The sequence below is a fragment of the Micropterus salmoides genome, unplaced genomic scaffold, assembly GCF_014851395.1.
Source record: "Micropterus salmoides isolate LMB-PRFRI ecotype aquatic unplaced genomic scaffold, ASM1485139v1 Ms_hic_scaffold_16, whole genome shotgun sequence".
In the NCBI taxonomy this organism is placed as follows: domain Eukaryota; kingdom Metazoa; phylum Chordata; class Actinopteri; order Centrarchiformes; family Centrarchidae; genus Micropterus; species Micropterus salmoides.
The window spans coordinates 12,951,391-12,975,635 of record NW_024040707.1 but is presented as its reverse complement, the minus strand read 5'-3'; the positions used below and the strand labels follow the sequence as shown (position 1 = coordinate 12,975,635).

Genomic DNA, 24,245 nt, shown 5'->3' with positions numbered 1-24,245 from the left:
CACACTAACACTGAAAGGCCTATTGTCACAGGCTCCACATCTGTCATTATTGAATCCACACAAGCATACAAGCACAAGGAATTGTGGGAAAGGAATGACGAAATGTGCTTTGTCATAAACTGAAGCATCATGATACAAATCCCGTCCTAATCCATTTTGTATTTGCACATGTAGCCTCAAGCCCTTCTCCAACTTATAACAAAGGCCAACTTCGCTCCATTAGAAAACCGCATCATACCCCCCCCCCTCTCTCTCTCCCTTTCTATCCCTCTCCCCTGCTCCTCCCAGCACACAGCGTCTCCTTAGAACTTCGCGTCTTGCTCGCAACCTTCACTCTGCAGTTGCAGGCTGCACCACAGGTTGTGGATGAGGACAGAGGTCCGCGCGAACACAATCAGCCCAGACAACGAATCAATAAAAGGACTTTGAAGTTAGGTTGATGTTCAATTTGGGATTATTTCCCTCAACATGAGGGTCCGTACTTGACTTTGGATATTGAACACAGGCTACCTGTTGCTAAAAGTTCAATATCCATATTCCAGAGTTTCGGCGAACAGAACGGGGCGCAATTACGCATGACGAGGACCATGGCACCGATTTTGGATAGACGTACTCCCGCTTTGCTCTTGGTATGGAGCTACTGCGTCCTGGCGGACACCGCCTTTACGAACTTTACTTTGGACAACGAGTTCCACTCCAGTTTCATCCACCGTCGTTTGAAGAGCCAAGAGCGCAGAGAGATGCAGCGGGAGATCCTGTCGATCCTGGGGCTGCCGCACCGGCCGCGACCCCACCTCCACGGAAAGCACAACGCTGCACCGATGTTCATGTTGGACTTGTACAACGCCATGTCCACAGAGGGGGATGAGGACAGATACTCCTACCCCTACAAGCCCGTCTTCACCACCCAGGGGCCCCCGATAGCCAGCCTGCAAGACAACAACTTCTTGAACGACGCAGACATGGTCATGAGCTTTGTCAATTTAGGTAGGCTCCTTCTCTCATCAATCGATGCATGACCAAAACTAATGAAAATACAGTGGAACAAGGGTCAAATACAGAAAAACAAGCCCCCTTAGAGATTTATAGACATGTTGTAATGATGGCAAAGATTAAGGCCACTCACTATTGTGCACCACTGCTCAGTCCAGTCTGTCTCCGGTCTCTCAAGCTAAATATTTTAATGATAACATTTTTGAAATAAAAATAATCATAGAATGATAAAACAGAAACAAATTATTTTTATGTGACACATGCACTGTTTTAACACATTTTTAGTTTGAAGTTTCAGTAGCTGTTGTCCTGTTGGCCTGTATGCTATAATTCACTGTAAGGACTTCATTAGTAGAGAGAATTAATTACTGTATGCACTCCACTTGTTGCAATTACACTATGAGTATTTCAGTCTATGAGTCATAGCTAATAGTAGAATAGAAGAATTAAGGAGTAGCGCATGTGTTCTTCTGATGTTACACCTGGATGCACACACAGGAGACCAGCACAATAACCATGTTTACGTACAGCTAGGTGCAGTTATCCAGCTAATGCCTCACATTCCATTGTCTGTCACTGTTAAACAGCTGTGCAACAAGCTAATGTTCAGGTGCTGGAGCTGCAGATGATGGACCAACCAGCAGCTAAAATGTGTTATCTAAAGAATGAGTAAGTCAACAGCAGACCGGGTTCAAAGTGCACTGGGTTCTTCCCTCACTCCAATCTGGAGACATCCCTACAGACACTCAGACAAAATCATAATGCCAGTCAATGACGATTCAGACTTAGTTTAGTTAGTTTGAGTTGGTCACACGAGTCATTATGTTGCAGGATGGACTCCAATAGAATAGTTTTATTTAGTTCTTGGTTGTTGAATGTTATTCCCTGGATCACTGTGCTTATCTACAGAATGTTTGCTGAATTCAAACAGCCCTGGACTATTTTATTGTTGTCAGGCAGTGTCAGATTTGTACATAGATAAACAGATCATTATCATACAGTTTGCTCAACAAATATATCTGTCATAACAATGTCTCCACCTATGTTCTAGGTGAGTAGCTGTTTTTTTATTTTAGCGTATTAACCTTTACCATAATTTGGCACAAGACACACACAATAGAAAACTAAATTCTGAGCAGTTAAGCATTTGCCAGCCAAATTCTGCAAGGAGATGGAAGTTTAAATTCACTCCTGGAAAGATCATTGTTGGAGCGTCTTGGCAAGAGAGAGGGAGGTGACACTAGTTCCTCCACTGCAATGTGCAATTACAGTGGGAGCTGCTGCATTGTGACTATTTTTGACAGGCTGTGACACAGATGGATTTAACCACAGAGACTCGCAAAGTCGAGGGCCGAGGCTGCAGTAAGCTGACAAGAAAGAGAGGCGCTTTTGAGAGAGAAAGAAGGATGAGAGATGGTTGAGACTGGGCCCATTTCTTTTGCAAGGATGATGCTTAAAGCAGACAGAAAATCTAAACAAAGATGGGTCACATCAGCTTTTTATTTAATATATTAGAGGACCATGGAAAGAAGGTTACACTGCCTTCCTTGTCTTGTGGCTAATGTAATTACTGATGGCATTTGCCAAGTTGACTCTTCCTCATGGCCCATGTTCAGTGTTTCTATTTATGTAGCTCATTTGGATATAAAGTGGGCGTTTGTCATCGCATTGTATGTGCTGTTCGCCACGTTTTGCTTCTGTCAATATGGTTGATTGTTAGGCTTCTCCCGGAGTCTCATGTAATACCATCAAATATGACAACAACAGATAATGCGAGAAAGGGACACGGAGAAGTCATGGCTATCAAATGGATTGACTTTTTCCTTTACAAATTCCTTTCCACATTTGCTCATTGTGGGTTTGTTTTCTTATTTAGGTTGTCTGAGAGCAAAATGAGTGTGGCTTTTATTTCAAAACTGTCCCTCAAAACTCTGCATGTCTCCATAACTACCGTGCCTAGGCGCATTAGTCAGACTTTGTATACTAGTTACTGCTTCCTGAGAGGCCTGTTTTCGTACACTGGTTTGTATTTTTATTGACTATACTATACTATAAGAATATAGCTTGATTAACATTAAGTGACAGAATGTAAACTACCCATCTAAGTCAAAGAACATATCGCAGTGCACAAAGCCACCCAGTGCCTTAATACATTTTTTTTTTACAGGTGTTCCTCTTCCTTCCTGAGTGCCACTCAGGGGAGCTGATACACTTTACTGTCTGCTTGGTGCGAGTGTTGCAAACTCCAGTGCAGCCAGCTAGGGCGGGTGTGGGCTTTGGGACAGACACCCGGCCAGGGACGTCCTCTCACTGAGTCGCTTCAGTTAGAAAGCCCAGCTGTGTAAATGGCTTACAGCATACATTCAGAATGTACACTGCTACACGAAACACAGGTCACCCAGGCACTGGGTGTGTGCCGGACATGCCAACAAGTTAACACAACACACATTCTCCTGTCTCTCAAGGTGACAACAGAGAAGATTACAAAAAGGTACAAAAAGAAAGTAATAAAAGCTGCATTTTAACATATTACTTGCTAACATTTATACAAATTATATCTGTCTTATTTGTCTGTCTATATGCAGATACTGTATAAACTGTAGGTACTCATACATACACATACTTTTTGTAATAATTATTTAATGTATTCCCAGTGGTCTCTGGCAGCATTAACACTCAGTCACTATGAATTATGGCATTTCCTCCTTAACAAACCACAGCTTCCAGGGCTTTTGGCCACTACTTTGGCCTGTGCTGAGCTACAGTTCAATTCAGTTCATGTTAAACTCTCACACAGGGCGACCATACGCAGTCATCCAGGCACACGCACAAACACTCATAATGCCCAACTTTAAACACAGCCATTTACAGCTCCCAGACCACAGGAAAGGGCTGTGACTTGCACGTCTACTATTTGCTTCCTGGATGACACAGAAACAGTAGCAACATCATCACCTGTGCTCATGCGGGAGGAGGGGGTATAGTGTTTTAAAATGTTATCATGAAGCGGGTTAGTCACAGCTTCCTTATTTCCTCTGTGTTCATGCAACCCAGTTTGGATTAACGTAACCATAGGTGAGTCTTTGGCATTCAGGCCCAAACCCTTTGGTTCCTACTGAAGAGGTAAATCCATAAAGTTATTAAAGGGATTAAGGGATTAAATCCTAAAAAAAACAAAAAACAAAGAGTTGTTGACAAAAGATTGTAGACAGAATATCGCCAGGCTTATGATTAATAATAATTCAAAGCTGTAAAGGCCAATTTATGCATTGCTGTGTACTGTAGCCTGACCTCCCCATTAATGTAACTACACGTTGCTGTGACGCAGACTGCAAGAACTGTGATTGGCCCGCTTGGTAGCATAATATTCCTCCTACGCATTTCCAACTTTTTCTTCTTTTTCTTCAAGGGTCGTACATACCATCTCCTCCGACGCGTTTTATCGTTTCAAAATTTTAGTAATTTGACTAAAAATGGTTGCTGTTCCACATCGATCAGCTCCTATTCCAACATGATCTGCTCAGTTTCAGTCGGCATCTACGGTGTAGACTCGACGCAGAAGTAAAAATTGGAAAAAGCGGTAATTCCAAAAACTGACTAAATTAGTTGGTTAAGTTTTTGTGCATGCTGGCTCACTGTCACACGGTCATGGCTCACTGGGACACTTGAGGAGAATGGAGCCATTATTAATGTTAAAAGTAACACCTGTGCTTTTCCTACTGAGTCAAAATGTCTGCTGTAAAAAAACGTCCTTTTAGATGTTTGTGTAGATGTTCTTAAAATTGGTGCTTGTTCATTCTGTAGCCTTTTCAGTCACTAATCCTTGGCTGATTTAACCTTGCCTGTGTAACATGGATGATGTCAGTCTCTGTGTCTGGACACTCAGTAAAAGCATCTAAAAAGTGAACAGATATTGAAGCAATTGAAAAAGAAAAGTGCTACCAGGGCACATTTAATTGCTCAGTGTTCTGCTGCTGTTAATCTGCACCAGATGTGACACATTTCACTAAACAGAATTGAAATGCGGTAAACAAACAAAGCCCCACTGCTTTCTTTCTCTCACTGTTGCAATATGCAACATTTGGCATGATGTTGCATGTGGTGGCCATTTTTAGTAGCGTTGTGTCACGTTGAAGCTTTGCCTATGTTTAACTAGTGAGTTGAGGCTGTGATCAGAGAGGGGAGAGGTATTGCACAGACTTGGCCAAGTGAGTCAGTGCACTTGCAGGTAATTATCCTTTGCGTTACCTTGGTGACCTGACAGGGCACCACCTGGCCCTCCACCTCCTCATGGCCCTCTGTCTGTTCCCATAGGAGCTGCCACACAGTTGTCTGCCAGTTTCCTCTGCTTTGTAGATTGTGTTAATAGGAAGGTAATGGAGAGCAGAGAGGGAAAGAAATGTCTAACTGGTAAATTAGTTTGGATTTATTAGAGTGCTTTGGCTTTCAGACAGCATTGTGTCACCGGCACACACACTCTCGCGGGTCTCGGAAGCAGTTGTGTCACGCTACAGTCACGCTAGAGGCATGCAGCTCTAGTTTATAGCTATTGGCAGAATGGCGGAGGGCTCCACACTTGCAATTTCAAATGAACAGCTCCAATATCTCTCATTTTTAAAAACAAACTCATATCTCCCATTCATCCCCTCCCCACCCTTCTCTCTATTGCTCCTTGCATTCCTCTCCACAGTGGGCTGCCCGTGGTGCTGAGGTTAATACAGATGTTTCCCTCTGTCTGCAGGCCAAAGCAGCTGTGCAGAGAAACTTTATCTTTTCAGAGTCCAAGTCCCCTCATCTCGACCTCTGCCATCATGTCTGGCCCTGTCTCCAATCTGTCCCACATGCAGGACCATCTGATACCAAATTTCCCTCGCTACCCTCCTGAACCAACAGTATTGATTATCAGCACTGGCCTCCTAGTTTTAATTAGTTAGTTATCATATGGTCCCAGTGGTGTTGTGTGGTGTTTAGTCTCCAGCCTCCTGCTCTGGCCCTCACCTCCAGAGATTTAAACCTCCCGTGCTTCCAGACATAAAACATTTCAACACTTTCTCAAGTTCTTTTGTGTGTTTTTCCACTCCCCACCTCTCTCTCTCACACAGACACACACAGACACACACAGACACACACACACACACACACACGCGCACACACACACACACACACACACACACACACACCCCTTCTCTGAACCCAAAACACAGCTTTCCGTTTTTTCTCTACTTCATTTCTTACTCTTTGTCTCTGTCATAAACACACACACTCATACTTTTTGCCCACTGTTGTTGTAATTTGATGGATTTCTACATGTCACACCAGAAACTGCTTCCCCAAATGTGTTTTCAGGAGGCTTCTCATCACATGAGGACCAGAAAATGAAAACACAAAAATGTGTTGAAGGCCAGTCATTGCTCTGTGTGTGCAGCCTGGCCCTGACAATGTTAGTAAACCTTTCTCCCTCCCGTAGATTTATATAATTGCTTCTGTATACGCTCCCAGTGGACTAAAGGCACATTCATGTACTGTGTTCATATGTGTGGAGAGAAACGCACATACACTCTTATTTTGCCCAAAAGGAATGTTTCTGGAGCTAATTAGTGTTATTGAGTGCATGTTTTATTGCCTTGTGCTGGACAGGGAGTGAGCAGAAGCAGAGGAATGTGGCAGTTGGTACAGATAGCCCTGCCTTTCCTGTCAGGTAATTTCTCTTAATGTTCTCCACAATTTGATGTACTACATCAAGGTCTGGTGTGTAAATAAATGCCACAAATGGAGACAAAGATTCTCTCCTCTCTAAAAGCTTCAGGCAGGTTTGCAAAGTCCACAGCTGCAGAGATCCAGGAAAATCATGTTTTTTCCAATTTATTATCTCTTAGATTCACCTGTTGAACCCAGGAGTCCAGAATGACATCTGGATGTACATAACAAAGCCTCTGTGCTCTTGGCCAGGCTAAGGCACTTGCTGGGAGAGATGATGAAACACTCTGCGGGTGGGACTTGATAATGTGGCGAGTGGTCAAAAGGCCCAGATGTACTAAGCAGCGGGAGTTCTAGCTCTGCTGCAGTGATGGACGGAGCTCCTTCATTGCCAAGAATGTTGGGCTCATTTTAGTTTTTCTAATAATTTCAATCTCCTGAGCTTTTTACGTTTTCTTTTAAACTCTGCTCCAATTTTGTGGTAAACTTGCATATTATTCGACCAACATTAAATGCAAATTGACAGAGGAATAATTGATGGTGAGCTGTGAGATTATAAAAAGTGTGTTGGATAACAGAATGAATTATATTTCCACCCATTTAGCCACTTCTCTTTCATCTGGGTTACTTTGGCCTTGGCTTATCAGTGACCAGCAGCACATAAGACTCCCCTGCACTTTTATGACGGCGGGTACCAAGCAGCGAAGCTGAGAGAGCAGATGTGGGCCAGAGCACAGCCAGAGATCCTGGGACCAACAGCTCCGCCGCTGCAAAAACAAATACAGCAGTCTTTGCTCTGTACTGGGGCACTGACAGGGCAGAGGGGAGAGGAGGAAGGAGATGAGAGGAGAAGGAAAAGAGAGAGAAGGAAAGGAAAGGAGACTGGAAAGGAAAGAAAAGGCCAAGTGAAGAGGAGAGGGGGAAGGTGGATCACAAATGGATGCCGTGCATTTCTTTAAACCGAGTGCATTTCTTTCTTTATTCCTTTTCCTTGTGGGAACATAATGTGCTTTAGAGCATTCGTGTTAGGGCAGTTATGTGTGTTTGTGCATAGTAAAACACTATTTTAGAGCCACCTACCCTGCCCAGTCACCAGCTGCACTGTGTGATGTGTGTTAGTTCTCCTAGCGGTAGATTGTGTTAGCGGAAGCCCGTAATACTGACCAGATTCCTCACCAGGTTCCAACAGCCAAATCAAAGCTTGTAAAAACCAAGCAACAACCATACACAAGTGTTTTTATGATATGTGATGACATTTTGCGTCTGTGTAGCATTGAAGATATGAACTGCAAGCGCAGGTTTCTGTTTATTTAGGCAAGCGCGCGGCTGCATTTCCCTTGTGTTTCCTCCACAGCTATTTTGTTTATTTTAAAAAGCAATGGGCTGTAATTAAACAAAATAAACAACAAGCTGTTAAAATCAGGCTGCCAATGTGCCTGTCATGTGTGCATAAGATGCTGCTCTGGGATGCAAGAGGAAATTATAAAGTTTTATGTAGACACCGTGCAGACACATCTGTGTGTCACTTTGTGCCAATGTGCGTATTGTATGTGAATTTTCTTGAGGTCTATAATAAGAGGCGGCTTGGCTGGTCGAGGAGGGTGTGGCCCCTGCGGCCACAAAATTAAAGAACATAAAAGCAAGGGGATGAGGGGAAGAGTGAGTGGGGGAAACTGAATAGCTGTGGTTCTACGTCTATGAGTTGTTTTATCCTGCAGTTAAGAGGAAGCGCAGATGGTTACAGTGGTATTAGCACAGAGAGATCCCTCACTGCTTGGCACAGAACTCTAGGCACCCCTTCATCCCTGTCTCTCAACATATCACGCCACAGAACAATGAAGGCTGAAGATTTAGGATGTGGTTTCTTTGTTGTCACAGTTGCCTTTCACTCATGTACAGTCTCTCTTGACAGACCTCTGAGGGATAATGATGATGTCTGAGTTCCAATTTCCGAGATGACTCAATTGCATACACTTCAGTCACTGTAGTGTGGGCTCTTTAGAATCATCACTTTGGCTTAGAGTAAATGAGAAGTTCGTCCAAATTATGAATATATAAATATCAAAAATTTTATATATTTTCTCACTTACCATGGTATACAATGTTATGAGAACAATTGACCTGACAGTGTGTATTATCTCGAGTGACAATGATTCTGTAAAGAGTGATTCTGTAAAGAGAGTTGTGAGCACCACAAACGAAATTCTATCCATCTCTGCGGTACTGGGATGGTCACAATGGATATCTCAAAACCTTTGCTACTTAAAGAAATAGTTTGATATTTTCTTGCCTAGACTTGAGAAGAGAGATTACTCAGCTAGCAGCTAGCTAACTTAGCTTAGCTCAAAGACTGGAAACAGAGGGAAACACTTAGCCTGGCTGTGTCAGTAGGTAACAAAATCTGCCTGCCAGCACCTCAAAAGTTCACAAACATGACAACACAATATAACTTTAATTCTTTTATTATATAATAAAACAAAGTGTAAAAATTACAGTTTGGGGGTTTTACGTCATTTCACCTGTTTCCAGTTTTTATGCAAAGCTTTGCTACCCACCTGCTGGCTCCAGCTTCATATTTAAGAGACAGATTTAATATCGCTCTTCTCATCTAACTATCTGGCAGAAAGTGAATAAGTATTTTAAGTATTTTCCCAAAATGTCATATTATTCCTTCAAACCAAAACTATCCGAATGGCAAATACCAGTAGAGGAAAATGAGAAAATATGTGATTTTGTAATTTGGATGAACCGACCTTTTAACACAGCTGCTGTGCGGGTGCTCTGTAAAGGACGGGGGTATCACGGCACAGACAGACTTTACAGTCAGATATATTCCTGTGAATTCCAGGCTATTGCATATCCATTATAAATCTCTGGTCCATGATGCCCAGTGAAGCATGAGGTGGAACCCTGCACTACAGTTTACGGGTGCAGAGGGTAAGCATGCTTGATGGCTGCAATGAGAGTGAGAGAGAGAGGTCAACAAAGCTGCTTTGAGTATAATCTGAGACCTCTCAATGGCTTTCAGGAGAACTCAGAAAGGTTTGGTTTGACCACAAATCTTAAATGTAAAGACTCTTCTTCCTGTGGTTACTGCTTCTACTTGCACACAGGCTCAAAGGCATGTGTACGTGGTTGTGCACACACACACACACACACACACACACACACACATGCTGCGGTGAGTTAATGATCTAAGTGTGAGTAAGTTATAGCATGAAACTCTTCTGACCCTTTCCCAGGAAGCCACTGCTGTCAGGCCCTGCTGCAGTACAAATACATCACACAGGCATGATGTCATCAGTAGTCGCCACTGTACAGGATGTTTCCTAACGTGGTAATCACCCTACTGTGGGTAGTCACCCGGTACCCAAGAGATCAAACCCTCTTTACTCTTTATAGGATAAACATCTTGAGCAATCTGCCCCTTCCTTGCACTCTCCTTTTAGCTTATGGAAACTATGACTTATTTGTTCCTAGTACTGTACTTAAAACGTTGTTGGAGTAAGAAAGAAAGAGAAAGAAAGAAAGAAAGAAAGAAAGATGCAGTTCATTGTGGTGCATCAATCACATTTGCATGACTCTATCTGGTATTACCGTCCACTTTATTGACCTCCTGATTCTCATCATGAAATTATCTGAACCTGATTTGAATGACTTATTGCTTTTCTAGTTTCTGGTTTGGGTGTCAGGTGTGCTGTTAGCGTTAATGGGCTCTACGGGGATGCAGAGTGAGTTGCCGATAATGGTCGGCACAGTTATCTCAGGAGAACTGAAGGAAGGATGGGGAGGAGGGGAAGTTGAGAGTGGTGCCAGTGGTGAGATCCCACCCCCCTGCAGAGCAGCGGAAGCGTGCAAGGCGGGACTGAGGGGTGTGAGGGTGCCGAACAGACACTTGGGCTAATGCGAGCCGTCAGATTTGTCCGCTGCTGCTCAGGAGCCTGAGGTGTCGGAGAAGTATCTTAGGTCTACAGGCCCGGGGGGGGGGGGGAGTTGGAGGATAAGGCTGGTGATATTCTTTACGTTTGTTATTGCCAAAAAATCCTATGATGAAAACCAAAACCAGCAGTGTGTTAGTTCATCTCTCAATACTTCATCTCTCAGCCTCAAGGCCTTTTACTGGAACAGTTCTTTGGTCATTTAATTTTGTTTACAAGAAAAATTTAGAATGTCGACAGAATTGTCCTTTTAAAGGTGGGGTAAGCTATAGTAATCCCATACACGTCTTTTTGTCAAATTCAGCACACATCTCCTAAAGGTTTGCTAGCTGTCTGTTCTGTGTGTGCGCTGAAAAGATCTTATGTTTGTATAGTGGCCCACACCCCGCCAGACTACACTATTCTAGCCGCTCCAACCATGATTTGCATGCCAGTTAATATTTAATGACTTGCCCATTCAGCTTACTTTCTAGTTAGCCAAGACACGCTGCTGCTAACCCAAAACCTAGCTAAAGTACTTGCTGTGTCATTGTTCGCTCAATATCATAGTATTTGTCATTGATGTTGGATTTCTCCGGAATCGCTTACTCTACCTTTAAAGACAGTTAAAGGTTTACTTCAGACAAAACAAGGTACAGAAAAGTTTATATGGATTTTGAGCTTTTTAAAAAGAACATGCTTTTTTATAAATTGAGAATAAAAGGAGTCAATAAAGTCAGAAATCACTGTGTGGCTGTAGAGTAGTGAACCTCAAATCACTGTTGATTATTTGCCTGGAAATGATCTGAGGTTTTGGCTATTAGCAGGCAATGACTTTCAGCAGTGGAGATGCATACACTCTCCACAGTGCATGCACTCAAAAACAGGATTTAATGACTTTGAACGTGGCATTGTTGTTGGTGCCAGCAGGCTGGTCTGAGTAAATCAGAAACTGCTGATCTACTGGGATTTTTTACGCACAACCATCACTAAGGTTTACAGACAATGGTCCGAAGAAGAGAAAATATCCAGTGAGTGGCAGTTGTGTCCACGAAAATGCCTTGTTGATGTCAGAGATCAGAGGAGAATGGGCAGACAGTAACTCAAATAACCACTCGTTACAACCAAGGTATCCAGAATACCATCTCTGAACGCACAACGAACCTTGAAGCAGATGGGCTACAGCAGCAGAAGATCACACTGCGTGACACTTCTGTCAGCTAAGAACAGGAAACTGAGCCTATAATTCACACAGGCACACCAAAATTGGACAATAGAGGCTTGGAAAAACTTTGCCTGCTCTGATGAGTCTCGATTTCAGCTGCGACATTCAGATGTTAGGGTCAGAATTTGGCATAAAACAACATGAAAGCGTGGATCCATCCTGCCTTGTATCAACGATTCACGCTGGTGGTGGAGTATTGATGCTGACCATGTCCATCCACAGTGTACCCATCTTCTGATGGCTACTTCCAGCAGAATAATGCACCATGTCACAAAGTTAAAATTCTCTCAAACTGGTTTCTAGAAGATGACAATGAGTTCACTGTACTCCAATGGCCTCCACAGTCACCAGTCTCCCGTTCCACCACCTTTGAGATGTGGTAGAACGGGAGAATCTCACCTTGGATGTGCAGCCAACAAATCTGCAGCAACTGTGTGACGCTATCATGTCAATATGGACCAATGTTTCTGAGAAATGTTTCCAACACCTTGTTGCATTATTATACAGAATTAAAACTGTTCTGAAGGTACTAGCAAGGTGTACCTAATAAAGTGGCCAGTTAGTGTAAGTCTTGAAAGATGCTAACACAGTGTTACGGTAGTAACCCACTGGTTGCCAGGTGCATGTTCGGTTTGAAGGATGGAGAAACCATAATCAGCTCGACATCTCTGATGTGTGCTGCTCTGCACTTGTGTGGCCTGCTCAAGTCAAATGATGTGGGATAATTGTGCATCATCAGCATTTTGTATAAAAAGCAGATCAGATGTCAAACCAGATGATAAAAGCAGCTCATATGCGTGTATGTCAGTGTGCTTGTGTGTACGTTTGTCTCTTTGCATGTGTGCGTTGTTGCTCTAATTATGGATTACAGAAACCCATAATGATTGTGTTACCGTGCTGTGACGCACAAGACCGTTCGCTTCACAGGAAATAATTTGTGATAGTTGTTTGCATGTGAGTGTATGTGTGTGTGAGGAGCAGCAACCAATCCGGATGTCAGCTACTTAGAATGAAGGATTCCTATGACGTGAGAGGGTGTATTCGCCATGTTTGTGGTGTGTGTGTATGTTTGTAGCACAGGTGGGGCGATGGCTCTGGGTTCAAAATTTATGTTTTTTTCCCTCTTGCTCTGTCCGTCAATTTTTTACTGGCCCCTATAAACCCAGAGATGGACTTAATAACTGTGTGTTAAATTATCATAAACTCTGTCTTCCTACTGCCATTTTCTCACGTGTTGGGATGGGTATGGTCTGATTTTATCGATTCTACTACTCTTATTGAATACTTCTTGTCGGTTGAGTTCTTTATCAATACAAAAATAATGTATTATTTAAATAATAATACATTCAGAGAAGTATGACAATTAAATATTTTAAAAATAACTAAATGTTGTTTCTAGAGCAGCAACAGTAATGTTACAGCAAAGTCTGTATACACTGGAAGCAAATCTAAAATGTCAATAAAATAAATCATTTCTGAAATGAAAATACTGAGTAAAGTTTAGAAAGAATGAAGAATAGAGTAAGTATCAGTCCTTCCTCCTGTCCTCTGTCCTCCTCCCTCTGCTGCTGATGTGACCGATGCCTCCAGGTACCTCTGGTAGAGAGAGGAGCTGCTGGTTTGTCTCAGCCAGAAGCTAAGTTTACAAGAATTTTCCAAATTTTAAGGTACGTGGCAAACTAAACAGTTAGACAGACAGCTTATGTTTTGGCATGCAGAGCTCGCACACTGTGCTTGTGTAAAACAGTGAAATGATGATGAGACACTGGGAACAGAGCAAATTTATATATCGTCTTCTACATGTTTATGCTTGTTGAACAGAGCATTGATAAATATTACACTTAGGGTACTTACTTACAGTAACAAGCGTGTGTGTGTGTCTGTGGTGTGTGTGTGTGTGTGTATGTGTGGAGGAGCTCAGCCCTTACACAGAGAAGGCTGCAGTGAGAAAATAAATTAGACCAAAATTATGTGTTTAATTGAATTATTTTTTCCAACTTGACACCACCCAATCGAACAAGCGAGTTACTAGATTTACTTGCCCTACGTGGCAATGTACTTGCCCCAGGCAATCGGCCAAACCTTATTGTTGAGCCCTGTGGCTAGGGGAAGGGGAAGTCAGGGGAAGTCATAAATGCACCCCCTTGGCTTTGACTGTGCTTCTTCCTCTCATTTAATGACTGCCATACTGCGGAGAAAAAAGAGAGAGACAAAGGCAGAATCATGACGGACGTTCAAGCTACACAGCTAGGCTGCTCTCATTTTCTCTCAAACTCTACAGATGAAATTAATTCATCAAAGAGTGTAAATGGAAAGGGATGCAGGAGAAATAGTTAGTGTGGGAGTTGCACAGCAGCATCCAGCTGTTCTCACAATCAGAGATAAAGGGCTTTTACAGCGAAGGGGTGGGTGGCTGCTCTGGAGGCTAAAGAACAGGTCTGGCTTTCTCCCCAGAGGGATTGCACCTGCACTGTGCTACAGGAGGAGGGAGCGGTCCCTGACGTGGCAGAAGAATAAGCAGGCCCCGGAGCAGAGCAATATGAAGGAGAAATGAGAATATGTGTGAGGGTACTAACAAACATGAAGTAATGGTTCCCTGGATAGATAATAAAAGACAATGATATTGAGAGGTACTGCCCAGGTCGGGTAAGTTAGTATAGAGAATGCCAAAATAAATCTGAGGGATCACACAATGATTTATTTCTGTTACACAAATTATATTTAATTTTTCTGACTTTTTCTTATTTTATATTAGCACTTTCACCTCTTTAGGTGTAAAGTCTTTGGGCCTCAATGAATTATTCAAATTAAGCAGCCTGAGAAGGGCTGAAAACCAAAAAGGTTGGGAACCACTGGGGTAGTATACAGAATGTAGTGAAGTCAAAGGTGTGCTGCAGGTGTAGACCATGTGAACAATGCTGATGAGCTTTAGATCTTTTCAGCAGTAAAATGTATGCATTTTCAACACAGTCAGCATAATGTTGTAAAAGCTGATTTGGAGGAAGGGGGCTTGATGAAAGGCCTGATTGGTGGAGTGGTCCACACTGCAGGATTGGTACAAGTGAGGACAGAGAGTGGGCTGGTATGAAAAGAGGTAATGGATAATTTAGGGTGTTGGTGGAAGTGATGTTGAATTGGTGAAGGTCCACATAACCTTGAACTCCACTGTTTTCAGGAGGAATCTAACCAGTCCAATGTGTGCCCACCGGAGGACAATGGGAGCCTAAAGCTAGGCCATGTAATGGCCAACAGAGAGCAGAGCTGTAATAGTAATTAGATCCTTTCTTTTACTCCTGCTCTGGCCAATCATCTCACAGTGCTGCCTTTGTATAATGTCCTTCAGCAACTGGGTTTAATAGAGACATAAATGAAAGGGGATGTAGGGGAGAGAGTCCACTGGGAAAACTACATAAGAGGGAAGAGGGGAAACAGTGCTGGGCAAGGCAAAGATGCAGGTGTGCAGTGAAACAAATAACAACGCACTCGCTGTACAGTGAAACATGCATAACATTTACATCATTCCACACTTATATTACTGACAGCTGGTAAAGAATAAGTATGCTGTCATCAGAAATTATTTTGTGTGTGTGTGTGTGTGTGTGTGTGTATTTTTCCATTAGTGTGACAATAGCTTGGCAAAGATCCTGGTACTTTGTTTTTTTCCTTTTTGTATAATTTGTACAGACATGCATTGTCTCCAAAGAATGATAATGATTTTGGTGATCACAAATTTGTTTCCGCTTGCTTCATCATCAGGAAAAAACATATGCTTCGGTTTATAACTAAATACCTGCAAAAATAATGACTTTCCCTTCCACCACAGCTGTATTTTGTTTTTAGCGCTAATTAGCAATTGTTAGCATGCTAACTTGATAAACTACGATGCGAAAAAATTGTAAACATTATACATGCTAAACATCAGCATGTTAGCATTTAAATTCTGAGCATCTTAGCATGCTGATGTTAGCATTTAGCTTAAAGCACCTTTGTACATCTTAGTCTTCCTTCATGTAATCACTTAATCCTTTTGATATATTAATGTTGGGGTTTTTCTTCCATTTTCCCCCTTGAAACGCACTTTGTGTCTATTTTTCATAAGTTCTATATAAATAAAAGGAGGGTGGGAATCTCTCAATTTGGGAACCAGAAGAGATTTGGCTTCTTTTTTGTGTTTGTTTATAAATTACTGTAAGATTAATAAATTGTGAAATGGTTTGGCTATTCATTTTCAGTCAATTTATAATTGTGTTTGTTTGTCTTTATGTATCTGTTTCTATATGTATGGATGCGTGTACATGTGGGCGGTCTGTCTGACAGTTGATGAAGAGGGAGGTGGCAGGAGAGTCAGGAGATGATGAGAGACAAGGCATTGACCCCTGGGATATCCTGCTGGGACATGAGAGGGGGGGCATATCTTGGGAGGGGGGGCAAAGCTAGGATGTGGGGATGTGAGAGAGGAGGGGATTGGTAGGGGGTGCACCAAACACGGAGCCCCAACTCATGAGAACCAGATGAAGGGCAGACTGGATGACTCTCTGGGGCTATGAGAGGAAGAGAGGGAGAAGAAAGGGGCTCATAAAGCTGTCAGAGTCCACCAGCATCTCTCTATCATTGGCTCGGTGTGGGCCAGATGATTGCTCCTAGTGCTAGTCTTCATAAATGTTTCAATCATAAGCCAACATGTGTACTGCATTTCTATAGATGTTTTTAATCTGGAACTGACCCAGAGTCTGACAAGCTATGTCAGCCCCTTGCTAACAGCTGAGGTTGATGGACTGAGGAGGAAGAATAAAATAAATCAGGAGAGGAAGAGTCATTTGCTCGTCAGTTTTGTTTCTCTGTAAGATGCAACTCAATACCACACAAAAAAATCTTTTAGTTTCACATGAAAACATATTACTCCTCTGTGTCTCACTGCACACATTTTGTATCCCTGTTGGTAAAGGGGGAATATAAAAGAGCTTCTGTGAGAAGAAGCAACATCCTCTGCAAACATATGATCTGTCTGAGCATACATTTTTTGTAAAATATTCTTGTTTTATTATTATTTTTTTTGCAGTGGAGCACGATAAGGAATTCCTACCAGTGCGGCGGCATCACAGAGAGTTCAGATTTGACCTGTCACGGATCCCAGAGGGCGAGGCGGTCACTGCTGCTGAGTTTCGGATATATAAAGACTTCATCCATGAACGTTATGACAATGAGACCTTTCGCATCAGCGTCTACCAGGTGTTGGAGGAACACTCTGATAGGTGAGTGTGGGTATATGGTTATGTGTGTCGTCTATTACTTTGGTTAACCACATACCTGCAAAACTAATGATATTCCTGTCAGCCACAGCTGTAAGTTACTTTCTGTGTGGCTGTAGACTGTCTAAAGTTATTTATCAAGAAGAAATGGCATTTGCTGGTTCCATTTTCTTAAATGTGAAGAATTGCTGCTTTTATGTCATAGGCATTTTTCCCAGCAGACATTTTGACCTATCATAGTCGGAAAAGCACAGGTGTTACTAATAACATTAACAATGGCTCTGTTGTATCCAAGTGTCCCTCGCAGTAAGCCATGACAATGTGCCAGGAAGCACAATACCAGGACCCTGAAACCAAAGCAGCTAAATGGAATACAGCCATCATTCATTTCAGTGTTTACGTCTGTGCTTTTCCTGCTGTGACATGTCAAAATGTCCTTGGTTACTAATTGAGTATCGTAGGGTTTTGAACTGGTGTTTGTAATTAATGTCATCACTTCTGGGACTTTGTGATAAGCGTTTTTCCATTATTTCTTATAGTATATAGACTGGACTAATAATTGATTCATTAATTTGAAAAATAAACATATTTGTCCATATGAAAATAAGCATAAATTGCAATCCTTATAATCTGGAAGCTCCCCCCCCCCGATGTTCTCGATGTGGCTAATCTGAGTCTTCCAGAAGGTGTATGTAACTCGGGAATGGCCCATGTCCTGCTCTCCTCGACCCCTCCTAAAGGTTTCTGTTGTCCAGAGGGAACAACACAGTCATTTATTCCTTTGCCAGAGACGGGCCTGGGTACATGAATGAACCACAGCCCTGTGACACACTATCTGCCCAGTCAGAAAATAGGTCGGGATACATGAATGGCCACATGAAGTACGAGAGATTTTAGTCTCCGATGGCGAAATAGTAGAAAATTCAGAGTTCAGTGTTGGACAACAGGACTGACTTGAATACGCACTATTTCACTTGCTACTTTTCACACATTTTTTTCCTCTTTCGCAGCTGTGTTTTTTTCTCCTCCTCTCTGTCACTCTCTCACTCTCTCTCTCTTTGGCTTTTTGGCTTAGCCACAAAATTCCAGCCAGTGATGGAGTATGTGTAGTGTGTGAAAGGACTGGTCGTTTATAAAGCCATTATTGTCAATTAAGAAAATGAAATGCTCCCCTGGGTCTCACCATCTGGAGCCCTCCCTACCCCCTCCCTCCTTCACTCTCATGCTCCATCTCTCTCTCTCTTTGTTTCACTCTGTCACACTCTTCTGACTCCCTCTCTCCACTCCATTACTTTGCTTTGCGCTTCGGTCACTTAGCTTTTCACTCTGTCAGGTGGTTTCAGCCTATCTTTTGTAATTGTGCATATAATCCCCGTCTGTCTCTGACTTTAAGTGTTAACTTTTATTATCTTCTTCTGTGTCATCTCCAAGGGAGTCAGACCTGTTTCTACTGGACTCACGGGTGATCTGGGCTGCAGAGGAGGGCTGGTTGGTGTTTGACGTGACAGCCACCAGTAACCACTGGGTCCTGAACCCTGGCAGGAACCTGGGTCTACAGCTGGCCCTGGAGAGCACAAATGGTGAGTGTCACCACGGTGAGTGTCACCATTTGTCAGTGGATTGTCATAGATCAGTGGATTACCCAGTACATAGGAAGTCACAGGTGGCCATGTTACTGGTGTGGTGAGATGGGTGGCTGATGACAAGGTGATGAGAAACCAGATAAATGACCATAAAGATGAATCATTCCCCTCTGACAGATTTGTGTAGCTGATAGCATTTATACTACACCTACATCATGACCGTTCTCTGAAAGGCAAAAGAATCAGTCAAGTCATTGTTTGTGTGTACACAGCAGAGATAAATCAAACCCTGTTCCTCATCATTCATCATCAGTCATTCATCCCCGTCTTCATCCGTCATACCCTCAACATCATTAGAGGGCATGCAGAAAATATGCTGCGTTATCCTAAGGATAACATCTCAGCAGGCGTTTGTCATCACAAGGCTTGGATGTTAGTCTGCGGAAAACTTTTATCAACAAACAGTGTGAAGTACAAGAGCGTGTTTGAGAATATTATCTCTCACAGGATGGCAGGATGTTACATGTTAGGTGAGGAAAACAGACTTGCTTTCGTGTTATGGGAGGGGGCTGCTGGAGAGGCTGTATCCATGAGTGTGTTTGTGTGTTAGAATGGGTATGAAGGGTTATGGGTGAGCGTGTGCAGACAGGCTCACGGGACATCCTGTCGCCAGCGGCGACCAGAAGCCTTGATTTACCACCAGACGCTGATCTGACACACATTCTTCTGAGTGAGAACTAGATAGACATTGCTGGAGTGCACATGCACGAACACACCCACACATACATGCACGCAAACACAAGTAGAGAGGCTTTGATGTTCAGTGCTACGTTTGTTCTTGGCATTTCAGAGGTTGAGGAGGGTTGGGAAAAAGGGAAAGGAATTTACAGAGAAAAAGCTCATTTGTAAATCTGAATGCAGCATTATAGACACGACGAAAGTGGTTTAAGTGAGGAAAGAGAGGACCACACACATGCATAATAAACACAGGCACATCAAGTGGGAACATATTTATTTGATTTCAAAAGCATTCCCTTTCTCCTTATACATCGCTGTGTATGAATAAAATCTAGATTTCTGTGACGGCAACACTTGTTTTACTGCTCTCTCTGTCTCCCACTACAGGAGAGAGCATCAATCCTCGTGTGGCAGGGCTGATTGGTCGGAGTGGGCCTCAGAATAAACAGCCCTTCATGGTGGCCTTCTTCAAAGCCACTGAGGTGCACCTGCGAAGCATCCGATCAGCGACAGGGGGGACCAAACCACGTAACAACAAAGGCTCTAAAGGGGCAAAGAGCCAAGAGGCACTCAGAGTGGCCAATGTTGCAGGTAAACACGCAAAGTGTATGTGCTTTGTATATACAGTGAGCGATGATTTATGTTGTTGTGTTGTTGGCTTTTGTTGGCTATGTGAGGAATCAATGGAATGGGATACAGATGACCGTTCAGCCCAGATGAGAATCCTCTATATTTTTATAGTACAATGGCCAACACATACATGCAAACACTCACGAGCATCCACAATAATACAATATATCTGGAACCACCAAAAGCATGCCATTGGAATCGATGTGATCCTTGCACGACAAAACATGCGATGCATGCTGAGGGCCTTTGTTTTAGAGGTGTGAGAGGGCTGTGTTTATGTGAAGCGCTGAAACATTAGACTGTAATGCCTGAGCCACAAATATCCCTCTGCTGTCCTTGTTTATTTACACAAGCATTACAGAGCAGTTGGGGCCAAGTTCCCTGCATGGAGGTAAGGCAGCGCAGGCTTTTATGGCGGAACACATCTGCGGTGTGCTGTGGGGCAACCGGGGCCACAACACATGGGCCAAATGAGCCTGTTTGTAACTTTGGATAGCAGTGGTCCTTAACTGGTTGATGAGAACCAGTTGCTCATCATCATTTCCAATGTGAACCACTCTCAGGAACTAATGTACCACAGAGCCCCAGAGGTCACCAGAAGAAGAGCGAGAGATATCATTAGATAGAAAACAGGTTGTTCTTTTTTCAACACGCAGATGGGGTAAAGGGGAAAAGAAATATTGAAATGGGTGAAGAGGAAGAAGAGAGAATAAATAATGTGTTGAGTTATGAAAAAAAGGGCGAGCCGACTGTGTGCACATCTGTTTCATTCAGTGGAAACTCAAAGCCCAGCAGAGTGACCTCTAAGCAGGGTGGCCCATTCATTTGAAACAATTACCAAACTGCTGCTGTAGTCCTTCAGCCATTGTTTAAATGTGAATGTTCTGTATGAGAATACTGGCTCTTCTTTATCATATTTGCCTAATGTGGGTTCTGACTACAGTAAATAGTTACTCTTGTAGCTGCATGGGATAGTAGCACATGTACTGAAGTGTGATCTCTCTCTCTGTCTTTTTGTCCTTTTCCACAGAAAACAGCAGTACTGATCAGAAGCAGGCGTGTAAGAAGCATGAGCTCTACGTCAGTTTCAGAGACTTGGGGTGGCAGGTACGAAAAACATTCCTCTCCAGGTAGCCAAAATTGCTTGGCCCAACAGAAGCCTTACTCAGACCCTCCTGGTTGCTGGTTTTAACCCAGAATCATGATAAATAATAAACACTAGAATCAGTCCACGTAATACTTAAACCCAAGGGTGTATATTTCCATAGGGGATAGGGGACAAGGACAAGTCCACCACACTTTTACAGGTTCAGCTTGATGTAGTCACCAAAAATCTACTCTTACTGTCCAGCTGCCACACAACATGCAGTCTTTGAGTCATTTTGGGTCATATGCTCAGAGAAATAAGCGTAAGATTTTTATTCCCCTGGGTCTGAATCAAGTTGTCTTGAATTTTGCCTAAGGGAGGGTGGACACCCACAGTGTCAGACTTTGAAAACCTCTGACGAAAGAACTTCATTGTGTCTAAGGCATATTTTGCTTGACTCTGCTGGCTATGTGGCCTCTCTGATCCTTCAACATTCATCTGTCTCGATCTCTTTATCTTACTCTCACACTTCCTCACTCCCGGTATTTTAGTTTTCAGCGCACTATACCATTTTCCCAATTCTCCATTTCTCTCTGTCTCCCTCCCTGGTCTTAGGACTGGATCATAGCTCCAGAAGGATATGCGGCGTACTATTGCGAGGGAGAATGCGCCTTCCCGCTGAACTCCTACATGAATGCCACAAACCATGCCATTGTGCAAACCCTTGTGAGTAACCATGAAGGCAGGGAACAAAAACCCAGCAGTCATGTTAAGAGTCTAATCATTTCATCAACTGTCAGGAAAATGTTTCCATTGTTGGAACTACTGTATTTAATTATCCAAAACGGTTGGGGATTTTATTGTAGAGGATATTTGTCATTACTCATTCATGTTGTAATGATGAATTCAACATTTTAATTCCTCCTCCTCTTCCCAGGTTCATTTTATCAACCCTGAGACGGTTCCTAAGCCTTGTTGTGCCCCCACGCAGCTCCACGCTATCTCAGTGCTCTACTTTGACGACAGCTCCAACGTCATTCTCAAGAAGTACCGCAACATGGTGGTCAGAGCTTGTGGCTGCCACTAGACTGTCGGCATCTTCGCACAGAGACACACACACATACGCACACACACATCACTAGAGAGGGTTTTTCCTTGCTGTCAGGCACCAACTAAAATTTTTAGAATGGATGACATGATATAGTGCACGCACACGTATTTTATGATCATTCTGAGAGTTCCAGTGTGGAAGAAACTCTCGTTACGTTTTCAAGGTTGTCCTGAAGTAAACGCAATGTTGAGTGGCTGAATAGGAATATCGATCAAAGTACACACACACACACACACACACACACACACACACATTCATGTTTGTGCTTTCTACTGTGTATAGGAGACATTAAAAGCAGTGATTGTACTGTATATTCATTCACAGTCAACAATCTTTAGTTTATTTCAATTATTGTTATTGTAGTTAATTTTACTGTATTATATTATATATATTATATTTTATATATATATATATATATATATATATATATATATATATATATATATATATACTTTTTTTTTTTTTTATGGCCAAGAGACCCGGGTGGATGTTCTGAATTTCTTCTGTGTACAATACTGTGTAAATAATTTTTTTAAAAACAAACAAGAAGTGTATTTATTTCCTGGAATGTCACCTGGGTTTGTGTTTTCTCCTGTATGTAATGCTGCCTGTTTTCTTTCACATTATTGTACACACAGACTCTGAGGAAATGAAAACAAAGTTGACAGAAAACTACTTTGACATGAGCGTTGAGTTCAAACTCTATGCGCTTCCTCTCTGCCTCATGTGTACACGTACGCTGATGGTGAGAGGCAATTTGTGACATCTTGGACCTGTGGAAATGTCTGCACATTTCATCAGTCGAAGCTGTTATGTATACCTGACGCATGTTTTATAGCAACAATCAGCTGAACTGTCAAAGAGAGAGGGAGAGAGGGAGCTTTGTACGAAGCCTCATGTTCTGTGTGTTAAGACATTTTCAGGTTTCTATTCCTCTGCTGTAATACAATCTGTCATATTTAAAAGGTCTATTTATTGAGAGCTGGCTAATATGTTCTACAGTGTGCTCCGATGTCTCAGCCATGCTTTACTGCTGAACTGGTACAACAATAAACTGGGAGAAAAGCAACAAAACCACCTTGAGATGTGTTGTTTAATCCAGACGAAAAGCAGAATCAAATTGCGAAGCTGAAGGGGGAACACATGCTGGCACTACAATTTCTTGCTTGTTCCTGCACAAATATTTGCTTGGATTGTAGCTACATCCTTTACATGCTGACCTGAGATCTGCCTGAGAAGTGTTTCCACATTCACAAGCAAACTGAAAACTTTTCTGTTTTCTCAGGCTTATGATTACTTATTGTGTGCATGGTTGTCTGTGGTTTCTGCATGTGGGGTGGATGTGGGTTTTTTTCGGTCTTTAGGTGGGTGGATGTTTGCGCATGTATTTCAGCATAAAGCACACTGGTATTGTAATGAAATTTGCTATTGAAATAAAAAAGGGCATGGTATTTGACATTGACATTATACAGTATAGTAAGAACTGCATTCTGTGCATGTGTGAGTGTCTAATTTAATGCCTTTGACATGAAAGAACATATTTAAAGCACTTTTGGAAGGCTTTAGTAAAATAAGATAAGAGAATAGATAGAACTTTATTTAACTGGATGGAAATTGTTGTGCAGCAGTTGCAGTTTAAAGTAGGAAAGACTGCTAATATAAAGTGTTCCAATATACAATATCAACAACGTGCAAATCCAGAAATACACAATACCAAAAAATAAACACAAAATGAACAGTGAGGCTCATTCTTCTTGGGTTGCAATACAATCCAATACAACAGTCATGTACTAATGATCAATCATCAGTCTTTTTAATTGTTGACACTGCATAAGAGAGAACTACATTTTATGGTCATTTTTTAGGCTGGTTGTGTGGTTTTGTTAGATTGGAAGTTATTTCTAATATTTTTCTCACCCAATTGCTTATACAGAGGAGAAAACATATGCCATACAGAAAGAAAGTATATATAACCTTTAAAAGTTGTAGTTTCCTAAAGTGTTTATTATAAGAGT

The 24,245-nt window shown here is 42.3% G+C and overlaps 1 protein-coding gene across 2 annotated transcripts; it reads left to right on the top strand.

The window, feature by feature from the left end:
• The first annotated feature begins 336 nt into the window (after nucleotides 1-336).
• On the top strand, nucleotides 337-22,606 carry bmp7b (bone morphogenetic protein 7b). 2 transcript variants are annotated; one of them, XM_038722173.1, is made up of 7 exons: nucleotides 337-987; nucleotides 16,892-17,084; nucleotides 18,513-18,676; nucleotides 19,790-19,993; nucleotides 21,063-21,139; nucleotides 21,735-21,845; nucleotides 22,057-22,606. In XM_038722173.1, exons 1-7 carry the CDS (start codon nucleotides 576-578, stop codon nucleotides 22,204-22,206), a joined length of 1,311 nt encoding a protein of 436 aa, XP_038578101.1. In that variant the 5' UTR covers nucleotides 337-575; the 3' UTR covers nucleotides 22,207-22,606. The 2 variants fall into 2 exon arrangements, with proteins under 2 accessions (XP_038578101.1, XP_038578102.1); XM_038722174.1 differs by having other exon boundaries at nucleotides 339-987; nucleotides 18,513-18,661.
• Nucleotides 22,607-24,245: the final 1,639 nt, after the last annotated feature.

What these genes read in the sequence shown, in the direction of transcription:
- bmp7b (XM_038722173.1), top strand. Translation starts at nt 576, where the DNA reads ATGACGAGGACCATGGCACCGATTTTGGATAGACGTACTCCCGCTTTG. An exon ending in CATGAGCTTTGTCAATTTAG is followed by an intron (nt 988 to 16,891) that starts GTAGGCTCCTTC and finishes TTTTTTTTGCAG; the next exon opens with TGGAGCACGATAAGGAATTC. An exon ending in ATGCCATTGTGCAAACCCTT is followed by an intron (nt 21,846 to 22,056) that starts GTGAGTAACCAT and finishes TCCTCTTCCCAG; the next exon opens with GTTCATTTTATCAACCCTGA.